The sequence below is a fragment of the Diabrotica undecimpunctata genome, chromosome 3, assembly GCF_040954645.1.
Source record: "Diabrotica undecimpunctata isolate CICGRU chromosome 3, icDiaUnde3, whole genome shotgun sequence".
NCBI classification, from domain to species: Eukaryota; Metazoa; Arthropoda; class Insecta; order Coleoptera; family Chrysomelidae; genus Diabrotica; species Diabrotica undecimpunctata.
In genome coordinates this window covers 76,133,806-76,146,515 of record NC_092805.1, presented here as the reverse complement: position 1 = coordinate 76,146,515, position 12,710 = coordinate 76,133,806, and the positions used below count along the sequence as shown (strand labels likewise).

General features: G+C 33.6%; 1 protein-coding gene across 2 annotated transcripts in view; it reads left to right on the top strand.

Moving 5' to 3' along the window:
- LOC140436920 (uncharacterized) overlaps positions 1-11,853 on the top strand; it is a 29,441-nt gene extending 17,588 nt beyond the window's left edge. For both annotated transcript variants that reach the window (XM_072526087.1, XM_072526086.1), the window contains exon 2: positions 4,535-11,853. In XM_072526087.1, coding sequence (XP_072382188.1) covers positions 6,462-11,738 — 5,277 coding nt within the window. In that variant the 5' untranslated portion in view covers positions 4,535-6,461 and the 3' untranslated portion in view covers positions 11,739-11,853. The remainder of the gene's footprint in view (positions 1-4,534) is intronic.
- The last annotated feature ends 857 nt before the right edge of the window (positions 11,854-12,710 follow it).

Below are 12,710 nucleotides of genomic sequence, written 5' to 3'. Positions count from 1 at the left end.
AATCTTTTTTGACAGGTGACTCTCCAAGTTAAGGTTGATTTCATGTAATCAAATGAACTATCTTACAACAAACTCAAAAAGTTATTTATTTATGTTAATATACAGTAAACTACTTACTTACGTGTCAAAACTAGTATAAAATAAAAATTAACATATTAAAAACATAAGGCATAATATAAAATAATGCATATACTAGGTAGTAAGACAAACATTACACAAAACATTATACTCTGGGTTCCCAGGTATACACAAAATAGAATTCTGGATTCATCAATACACAAGCCAGTTCCAAACATTAAAGTTAAAATTTAAGAATTCATCACTTCACCCTTCAACCAATGGACTCTTTGCTTCACCACAATACTCAAAGATATCATTAAGGCTAATTTTCATTTATAAATGATAAAATAACTCGTCTTAAACCAAACTATACATGTAAAAGCAATGGTAAACATTAGTTGTTTATACCATTTATATCGGCCATGACACTGCAATCGACCTGCCCTCTACATTCAGTTTCAATCGCGAATAGACAACAACCAGTATTGCCACTCCGCTTTGGCGCGAAAGTTCGCGCAATTTTACTCGCGCAGACAGCGACGATATTTTCTCTGGACTCCGAAAAATTTGACGGCTCTCATTGGTCATTGGCCATTGTCATTTGTCATAAATAAATAATGAGGCCATTGTATTTGTTTACTTTTTGTGTATTTATAGATACAAATAAACTTTATACATTTTTTATTTCGCAATTACGTTGTATAAGTACGTCGATATGTACAAAAATAAAAACAAAAAGCCTTGCCACACTTGTGCAGCTACAAAGTGTTGTAATAATTCTAGAAAAAGTAATGTTTTCGTTTCCAAAAGATGTTAATAGGTGAGTGTTAAATTAGGATTAAAATTGTGTATTACAGATGTTAAGATGTTATATTATTTATTAACGTTTCATTGTGTATTAAAAAAATGTTTGTATTTAGGCAAAAATTTGGTTAATGGCATGTGGACAAGAAGATTTATTGAATAAGACAGAACGTTTACATAGAAGTCATCGTCTTTATGGTACTCATTTCGACAATAAGATGTTTCTGAATGATATGAGAAATCGATTACAACCTTCTGCAGTTCTCACAAACTTTCCTTTAACAGAGGGCTCATCAACTTTTGATCATACTTATTCTGCAGTAGTCCAAAACTTGTCTTCCAAGATGTCCTATTAATGAAGGTAAATAAAATAAATAATTAAGATGTAACACATATGTAAGCTTTCTGTTTTTCTTTTAGAAGTAGTGAAAAGTTCAGCTATGGATATAGAGAAAAATGTTAGTATTAAACATAAACCATCCACTATAACTGTACTTTCTTCACATGCTCTTGTGTTTTTAGTGAGATTAGTGAGATTATATTGACATTAATCAAGATCAAATAAACAACAATGTAAAATAACATTCAAAATCATATTTAAACAAAACCAACTGTTTATAGAATAATCCAAGCTCCTGAATTGCTTTAGCTAATTTGTTTTCATATTCCTCTCCGCTCACTGTGTCAGAATTTACATTATCTGACTTCTCATGCATGCAAATCAGTGCTCATGAGATAGAATTTGTTTAACTTCTGAAAATCTAAACTACAAAATGATACTTTGTATAACTTAATGTATACTTACTTATTTTATTCATGTATATTTTATTTTTATCTGTAATTGTATAGGTATATTGTATATATCTATAATATTGTCGTTTTGTATATTTTGACAGTGGGTAATAAATTTTATAACATATGTGTGTGGATATTTAATGAAAAAATGTATAGAATTCCATAGTTGTGAAATGTGTGACAGATACTCAAAAACTGTAACTAATTTGTCAGATACTACTGTATATTCATGTTTAAGGGATATGAAAATAGAACTGGTGACACATTTGGTAATCTAAAAATGGCTACTGGTGATTTTGTTAACTATATTAGGATACTTAACTGCCTCTTTCACAAGAATTTTGGCATATTAGTTGCAAATCAGAATATTATTAAAACATATGTTTCTCTATCTAGTACCATAAATTTTAGCCACCCTTGTGAACAATTTCCACTAAAATATTGTATAACTTTATTTAGCTGTGTATGTTTGAACTATTCATTAAAATCCATAAAGAGAAATTTCAAGACTGAAAAACATGAAAATATAACCAAAAGAAAAAATAATAAATTTATTTTTTGGAAACATCGATAAAACATTATTTACTTGTTTATAACAATATATTAAGTCAAAATAATCTTTTTTTATTACAATGAACAGATAATATCAATCAATAATTAATTTACCCATTTAGGGGTTTTCTTCACATCCTCTTGTGTTTTTAGTGAGATGTACTTAACTAAAATATCTTATCATATTACATAAAAATGAATTAGAGTGTTACTTCTAATTAATTAATAATTAATTATATTGACATTAATTAAGATCAAGTAAACAACAGTGTAAAATATCATTCAAAATCACATTTGAACAAAAGCAATTGTTTATAGAATAATCCATACTCCTGAATTGCTTTAGCTAATTTCTTTTCATATTCCTTCCCGTCCACTGCGTCAGAATTTACATTTCCATGTATCATATCACAGAACTAATTATGGTTCATATATAGTTATGATCCGACTTCTCATACATGCAAATCAGTGTTCATGAGATATAATTTGTTTAACTTCTGAAATTTTAATTTACAAAATGATACTTTGTAAACTTAATGTTATTTTATACATGTATATTTGATTTTTATCTGTAATTATATTTATCTACAATGTATTTTTGTATAATTTTGACAGTGGGTCTGTCACCTTTGTTATAAATAAATAAATGTAATATCTAATGTAATAATAAATGAAGTTCATTTATTTTTTATTTCCCCAAATACATTCTTAACATTAACAGGATGACGCTACTTTTAGCACTTTGTACAATTCCGTTAGACGTCTAATGTACATCAACAAGGATTGTAAGAAAAATTGTGTTATGAAGTACAGTTATGAAATTATGGAAGGAAAACCATTACTTAAATAAAAAATTCAGATGTTACATTCTACAGAAAAGAAATGTGTCGATAATGTGACAATTGAAGACTATATGGCACTTACATCTAAATTTTGTCCTTCGTTAAATTAAGCTAATTTCATAAATGTTCAAATTTTACAGTCTAGAAAAAAGGCAAGAGGTAGAAGATTCAGTAATCAGTTTAAACAGGATGTTTAAACTCTTAATGTACTTCAAGGGGCCAAAAGTTTTACAAAAATGTTTTGTGGAGCAAATTATGTTTACCCAGCCCTAATATATTATTTAAAAATAATATACCAGACAGCTACTCAAAAAGTGTAACTCATTTGTCGGATAAAACTGTATATTCATAGGTTAATGTATATAAAAATAGAACAGGTGACACATTTGGTAATCTAAAAATCCCTACTGGTGATTCTATTGACTTTATAAGTAGGTATACTTGACATTCCATTTCAAAAGAATTTTGACATATTAGCTATACAGCCGAATATTATTATGTTCTCGATTTAGTACCATAACTTTTAGTCACCGTTTGAACAAAGTCCACTCAAATATTGTACAACATTATTTAGCCGTGTACGTTTGTACTATTTGTTAAAATTCAATAACAGAAATTTCAATACTCAACATATGAAAATAAAACTAAAAGAAAAAATAATAAAATGATTATTTGGAAACATCAATAACACATTATTTAATCGTTTATATCGAAATAACAAGTCAAAATAGTCTATTACAATGAACAGGTAAGATCAATCACTAATCAATATACATATTTAGGAGTTTTGTTCACATCCTCTTGTGTTTTTAGTGAGATATAATTAAAATATATTAACTGATTTCAAACTCTGTATTTGAATTTTGAAATGAAACTTTGCATTTTATTCTACTTTATAATCATACAGCTTTAAAACTAGCATATTTATTAAAAACTGTTGCATAACACTCCATTTGATTTTTTTTTGATAGTGTATAAGACAGTTCTGTAACAAATAGTTGTGAAACGTTAGAAAACAAAATCATAAATACAACGCAGAGAAAGAAACAATTTTAGGTTTTTTTTTTTAATTTCTCGAAGAATGAAAGAGTAGCAAGAAGAGTTTTGAAATTGGTTGAAATTAAAATCAATTTTGTTAAATAAATCAAAGTCGGCTCTGTCGCGTCCATATGTGCAGGGCCAGTCCACGGTTTTCGTCCAAACAATATGGCGTCAAGGTCACCGAATTTTGTCTAAAAAGATCAAAGGTACCGCGGTAGAGTGAGAATACTGGTTGTTATCTATACTGTGTTATAAACGTTGTTAGGTTAGGTGTGGAATTTCATTATTCTCAGTATTTATTAGGTAATTTTTAATTCTTTTGTTATATTAACTCTTTGGGCAATGAAATCACAGTTTTTGCGACAACTGTGGGTTTATTCTCCGGTTAATATCGTAATAGTTGAAATGCCACAAAAGCTTAAATATATTGTTCTTTTCAGTTACAGATGTCAAGACATTGTTGTGTACCTCGATGCAAAAGTAATTACACAAGCATTCTGAAGTTGGAAGGGCCTGTAAGCTCATTTTCTTTCCGAATAGATAAACAATTATGTAATAAGTGATTAAAAGCTATCAAAGAAGACAATTATACCCCAACAAAATCTTCTGTTCTGTGTGCTAAGCATTTTCATTCTGAAGATATAGTACTTCATCATACATGGAAAGACAAAGAGTGTTGTGTATGAAAAACTAAAATTGGAATTAAATGCTATTCCTAGGATTTTCCCCAATCTTCCGGCATATGTCTATTCCTAAACCTATAGACAGAAGTGATCCATGTGAAAGACGACAACATCACTTTGATAAAGAGAACCACCAATTGGAACAACTGGAAAAAGACTTTCTCAAACAAGATTTAATAGACTCGTTTGATAACTTTATTAACAAATGCAGCATGAAGATTACTTTAAATGGGTGGAATCAAAAAGTGACGAATGACAGTGTATATTTTTATTTTTTAAACATTAAAGAATGTAGTGACTCATATGACATTGGTCTAAAGATATTAAGTAGTGTTCAAATTTCTAAAAATTTAAAAGTTACTGTATATATAGTGTACTGTATGTATAGGTGAAAATTTGTTTATATAGGTTTGGTCTGATTCCAACATTTACCTTACTTATCTTACCTTGGATAAGATAGTAGCTAAGAAACCACTCAGTCCCTGTTTTTAAATGACAGCCAAATCAATATCGTTCATTCTGTAATATTTACTAGGTATTCTTAGCGATAGTAATTGTAAATAGTCCTTGTTGTAAAAAACAACCTGTATAATATAGTTATTTTATCAAATTGTACGCTTATATCGTCAGCTGTCGTGTTGACGTGTGTGCGACTGACTCCCTACATCATAAGCCCTCTACTCCCCGCTTTATATAACTTAGGACTAGACAGTGACAGTTTGCCTCTCGGCAAGTGAAGGCCGGGCGTGTGTTGTCGATCCCAAAAAGTGCGTGGTGCGTAAGTAATAAATGCGCTTGTAAACCCGGTGTTTTGTGTTAAACGTATATCAGTTTGTTTCTCTCAAGTCTATGTATCTCTGTTACTGCCTCTCAGCACTGTAAAGCTAATATTTGTATAACTCTTTATGTAACTGTCAGAATTGCGATAATTGTTAATGTTTGAATCAGCCCTTAAGTTCACTGTAAATAAATCGAAGGAAAATACCTCTTAATTGTTTTATTGCTTCAGTGGTCCTTTATAAATATTTTGAAGCAATTAGGTGTTCAAATACGCCTCTCTTAAATGTGGATAGTTTGGCAACAAAGTTTACCCTTTCCATCATCTTGTGGTCCTTCGAGCCGGATATATTGTTTATCGCAATTCCTTTTCATAAATCAAATTAATTTTCTCTTATTTTAATTCTTTTCCCATAAAAATTAAAATAATACTCATTACTAAGTGCTCTTCACAAAATAGAACTTTGCGTAAAAACATAAGATAAACAATCTCACGGCACATGGAACATTACGTCACCACGCAAGTGTTTGAAGTGTTTCCACCCAACAATCTTAGATGTTAGATTTATCGCTCTTCGAGGTGCATCTCAAGTGAAATTGCTTACAAGAAACATGTGATGTGACTATGGATTTTTATGGATTTTTTACGATTCATTTCTATTTGGTGAGTCCGTTCCAAGATATATTTTTATAATCACGTACAGGGACATTCAAAAGTTCGAACGCATATTATTAGTATACAGGACTAGTTTATATTTCGCAGGATTAGTAAAGACATTATTTTCTGAGACTCTTGTTTATTATACGGGGTGGACTAAGCTGTGTTTTAGACTCTAAAATTTTTTATTTCTCGTGTATCTCTCATAGATAAATATCTCGCAAAGCTTTCGATACATCTCTAACCGCAATGGATCAATTAAAGAAACAACGCAAACCGTTGAAATCAAAAATCTCTCGTATCTCTAATTGGTTAAGGGATAACTCTACTCAAGAAACGGATCCCTTGCAGTTCCAACTCCGTCATACTGAACTAACAAATTGTTACACCAAATATGATGACCTCATGGATCAGATTGAGGAACTGGACGAAGAAAACACTGAAGAACACGATAGGGAAGAAATTGAAGAAAAGTACTTCTCAACTCTGGCAGGTCTTCAACATAAAATGGAGATGCTCCAACCTCCTTCACACCAGTCCAGTTCCACTTCTCCACGTTTAGCTAGTGCTAAAGTGACTCTTCCCGAAATTAAAATTCAAACTTTCTCAGGATGCTTCTCAGAATGGAGTGCATTCTATCAGCTCTTCGAGACGTTAATTATTAATAACCCGGAACTCAACAACGTCCAGCGTTTTGTTTATCTCAAATCCTTTCTACGCAACGAACCTCTCCAGTTGGTAGAAAACATCCAAGTTTTAGAAGAAAACTTCCAAATCGCGTTAGAGACTCTTCGAAATCGCTACGAAAACAAATCGCGCGTAATTAGTTTGCTTATACAGCGTCTTTTGAAAGTTCCATCCTTAGTCAAAACTAATGCAAAGGCCTTACGTGAATTTTTGGTCACCGCAAAACAGACCTTACTCGCGCTAAAAAATATGAATGTACCCATTGAGCATTGGGATCTCTTATTAATAGAAATATTTTTGCAAAAAGTGGACTTTACCACTCACCGGTCTTTCGAATACGAGTTAGGGTCAAAAGATATTCCCACGCTAAATCAATTCTTTGATTTTTTAGAAAAAAAGTGTGACATTATGGAAAAGTTAAACTCCTTAGATAATAACGATAAAAAAGTTATTAAAACTCACTCTAAAACGGTTCTCTTCTCTTCGGCAAATAACAAAACTAACTCGTACTCCAAAACATGCGTATTTTGTAATAATACTACACACACTATTTATGCATGCACAAAATTTGCTAATCTTTTCTTACAGGATAAGTATAAATTTGTTAATGAAAACAAACTATGTCGCAACTGTTTAGGAACTAAACACTTTTCTCAAAATTGTTCGTCTCAACGTTCATGTAGTATATGCAAGAAAAGGCATCACACACTCTTGCACAATGACCATGAAAATAGCTCTTCTTCTAGTAGATCTTTTCAACGACAAAATCACGCAACCTCTCGCAATGTACAAAACACTTGGTCTGATGGTGAAGCCGGTCCAAGTAATTCTGTCTCTCTCTCTGAATCTCAAACCTCTCAGGTGTCAAATGTAATGACTTCTCTCTCTGCTCTGTCAATAAAGCAGGATGTTCTGCTGGCAACCGCTCTAGTCACTATTTATTCAAAGCATGGCGTACCCATACACGCTAGATGTATTTTAGATAGTGGATCCCAGTCGTCATTTGTCTCTAAAGATTTGGTTCAAAAATTAAATCTCTCTCCTTACAGCAAAAGGTTACAAATCTCTACTATCTCTGAACATAGTTCATTCTCGAACAAAATGGTCGATCTAGAAATTTTTCCATACAAAAGAAATGGTAATGGTTTCAAAATCTCCTGTTCTATTTTAGACAACATAACTTGTAGACTCCCTCAGGTATCCATAAACAGAAGTAAATTTAATATCCCCTCTACAGTCACTCTCGCAGATCCCACCTACTCTGTCCCTGGAAATATAGACCTTCTTCTTGCCAGTGACATATATAGCGAGTTGTTATCGGATGGTTTAATACGTTTAGGTAAAGGACTCCCTGTTCTCCAGAACACACACTTAGGGTACATTATGTTTGGTTCTTTACCTCCTTACGCACTTCACAAAGGAATTTATAGCTCACAGTTGTCCCCTACACAGTCAAATGTCTCTTTGTTTGTCCAGTCCACATCTGAGGAAGATAAGCTCGATAATATAATTCGACAATTCTTCGAAGTCGAAGAAGTGACCCCCTCTGTTAAAATCTCCTCCTCTGAGGATCTGGCTGAACAAATATTCACTGAAACAACTCAAATTCTACCTTCTGGTCGGTTTCAGGTAAAGCTTCCTCTCATTTCTGAAACAGCACATAAAATGCTGGGCAATTCTTACAATATGGCTAGGAAAAGGTTTATTAGTTTAGAAAATAAACTCTTAAAGCACGAAAATGTATACACTCAATATAAAGCATTCATCAATGAATATGTTTCTCTTGGACATGCCAAAAAGGTTCCTCTTTCTCTCACAAATGTGCACTTAGAAAATAAATACTTTTTACCTCATCACTCTGTCATAAAAGAAGAATCATTAACTACCAAATTACGGGTGGTTTTTGATGGCTCCATGAAAAGTTCCAGTGGCTATTCTCTTAATGACATCCTGTTGAAAGGAAAAACTCTTCAGCCTGAACTTTTCGACATTCTCCTTCGGTTTAGATTGTATACCTATGTCTTCACTTCCGACATACAAAAAATGTACAGGCAGGTACGAATTCATCCTGATCACACATTCCTGCAGAATATCCTCTGGCGGGATTCTCCAGAACAGGACATCGAATGTCTTGAGCTTCAAACCGTAACTTATGGAACAAAAAGCGCAAGCTTTCAAAGTACTCGTTGTTTGATGGAATTAGCTAAAACTCATCAAAACAAATACCCATTGGCCTCCGATGCTCTCTTAACAGGATGCTATGTAGATGACATTCTATATGGGGCCAATGACACGCAAACTCTTCTTAAGGCTCATAATGAGATAACTGACCTACTCAACAAGGCATGCATTTCTCTTCATAAATGGTGCTCTAACTCAAAAATGTTTTTGGAAAATGTTTCTACTCTCTCTACAAACTCTGCGTATATTATTTCACCAGAGAATGCTTCTAATAAGGTTTTAGGTCTCTGTTGGAACCCCAGTACTGATACATTTTCAATTTCTGTACCTCAATTATCAATAAAGGATAATTACACAAAAAGGGAAGTACTCTCTATTATCGCTCAAATTTTTGATCCACAAGGGCTCATTAATCCCGTAACTGTTCTTGCTAAAATTATTATGCAAAAAATTTGGATTTCTAAAATTAATTGGAATGACTCCGTGGATTTAAATATTTTAAATGAATGGTTGAAGTTTATAACTGATCTCGCTGCTCTCAAAGACATAAGCATACCCAGATGTCTTTTCTCATGTCATGAAATTTCTTCTATTGAAATTCACTCTTTTTCTGACGCAAGTTTGAAAGCATATGCTGCTTGTTGTTATATACGGGTCATCTACAAATCAAAAAATATCTCGTGCTCTCTTATTGTTTCGAAAAGTCGTATTGCTCCTTTAAAGACCATAACGCTTCCAAGGCTGGAACTTATGGGTGCTTTATTGGCTAGCAAGCTCACCACAAAGGTGGTTGATATCATAAAGGATAAATTGCCCTCTATTACCTCTATAAACATGTGGAGCGATTCTGAGATAGTTTTGGCATGGCTCAGATCACATCACTCCAGATGGAATCAATTTGTCGCCAACAGGGTAGCTCAAATTCAAGAAAATTCTTCTCACTCTCATTGGAGACACGTAAAGTCTAAAGACAACCCTGCTGACATCCTCTCTAGAGGAATGATGCCCTCTAACATACTCAACTCCACTCTTTGGTTTCACGGTCCTCAGTTTTTGCAAACATTTGACCTAAATTTGTCTGAATATAGTCCGAAGTTTAATTCTAATAAATTACCTGAAGAAAGAAAAGTTGTTCTTCACACTCGAAGTGCTCAATTTGATTTCTTTGCCATGCTTTCTGAAAGGTTCTCCAGTTTCACGAAATATGTAAGGACTATAGCTTATGTACTCAGATTTGCTAATAACGCAAGGTCTGGCACTCAAAAATTATCTGGTGCACTTGAAGTATCTGAACTTCAAAATGCCGAAATGAAAATTATAAAATTATTGCAAAACTCATGTTTTTCCTCAGAAATTGCTGATCTCAAAGGCAATAAGATTATTTCTAATAAGTCTCTCTTACAATTTGCTCCTTTTCTTGACAAAAATGAAATGCTCCGTGTAGGTGGACGTCTTAGGTATTCCGAAGTTACCTTTGATCAAAAATATCCTCTCCTCCTCCCCTCGAAAAATCATGTTGTTCGTCTAATTCTCAAAAAAGAACATCTCAGGCTCCATCATGCAGGTCCTCAGAATACTCTCTCTCAAGTTCGCCTTAGATATTGGCCCTTGAATGGTCTACGGGAGATTAAGAGGATAGTCCACGAATGTCATGTTTGTTTCAAGTTTAATGCCAAACCCTTAGCTCAAATCATGTCTGATTTACCTAAGGAACGCTTATGCTCTGCTCAAGTTTTTGCTCATGTAGGTTTGGATTTTGGTGGTCCCTTTCTAATAAAGGCCTCTAAACTTCGTAAAAGTCCCTTGATAAAGTCATACATAGCTCTGTTTGTCTGTATGTCCACACGTGCGGTTCATATAGAATTAGTCAGTGGGCTTACAACAGAAGCGTTTCTTCTCACTCTCAAGCGCTTTATCAGTCGCAGAGGTCTCCCTCAGACTATTTTCTCTGATAATGCGACAAACTTTCTTGGGGCTAAAAATCAGTTATTCGAACTCTACAATTTCTTGAAAAATAAGGAAACTAACTCTTCTATTCAGGAATTTTTAGCCTCCTCTCAAATTCGGTGGAAAACAATACCACCTCGATCTCCTCATCATGGAGGACTCTGGGAGAGCGCTATAAAGAGCGCTAAACATCATATCTATAGATTGTTGGGCAATCTCAAAATTACATTCGAGGAATTCAGTACCGTGCTTACCCAAATTGAAGCCGTACTTAATTCTCGGCCCATTTGTGCCCTCTCTAATGATCCCTCCGATTTCACATATCTTACCCCTGGTCACTTCCTAATTGGAAGGTCTCTCACCTCGCTACCCGACCAGGAGTATACATCTATCCCGGAAAATCGACTTAGCATCTGGCAAAATCTCTCTAAGCTCCAGCAACTTTTTTGGAAAAGTTGGTCGACTGATTATCTGAATCGACTTCAAAATCGTCCAAAATGGTTTCTCCCATTTAAAAATTTACAACCCAATGACCTTGTGCTAGTTAAAGAAGACAATCTCCCTCCTCTCTACTGGTCATTGGCACGAGTGATGGAAGTCTTTCCGGGTAAAGATGGCCGAGTGAGAATTGCATCTGTTAAAACTAAGGATGGGATTTTCAAACGCTCGATAACAAAATTGTGTCCTCTTCCTAGTGAAGGATTATGTTAATGTTATTAGGTTTAGTACTTTTACTCATAATATGTTGTTTGTATGAATTTGTATACTATTACTCATATTGGTTTTTTTTTATGTACTCTTTTCTTTTTAATGTCTTTTATGTTAAAGCTAGTGCTTCAACGGGGGGCAGTATGTTGTAAAAAACAACCTGTATAATATAGTTATTTTATCAAATTGTACGCTTATATCGTCAGCTGTCGTGTTGACGTGTGTGCGACTGACTCCCTACATCATAAGCCCTCTACTCCCCGCTTTATATAACTTAGGACTAGGACTAGACAGTGACAGTTTGCCTCTCGGCAAGTGAAGGCCGGGCGTGTGTTGTCGATCCCAAAAAGTGCGTGGTGCGTAAGTAATAAATGCGCTTGTAAACCCGGTGTTTTGTGTTAAACGTATATCAGTTTGTTTCTCTCAAGTCTATGTATCTCTGTTACTGCCTCTCAGCACTGTAAAGCTAATATTTGTATAACTCTTTATGTAACTGTCAGAATTGCGATAATTGTCAATGTTTGAATCAGCCCTTAAGTTCACTGTAAATAAATCGAAGGAAAATACCTCTTAATTGTTTTATTGCTTCAGTGGTCCTTTATAAATATTTTGAAGCAATTAGGTGTTCAAATACGCCTCTCTTAAATGTGGATAGTTTGGCAACAAAGTTTACCCTTTCCATCAGTCCTTGCATTCCTGAAGTAAGAAACTAGCCTCAGCTCAGTGTCAATCATCTGCAAAAATGGCATATTTCTCATTGTTTAAGTCTCATCTTCCATATAAGCTTCCTTTTTGGGGTTTTAGTAAAGCAGCCCAATTTGATACTATTTTTAAATTACAAAAAAAGCAATTAGTTATCTATTTGGTCTTAAAAACATACTTCATTGCTACTTTCAAAAATCACAGAGTTGTGATGCTTCCTTCTTTATATATTTTAGAAACTTTGTTTGATTTACAACCATCTAAAAATTTTTC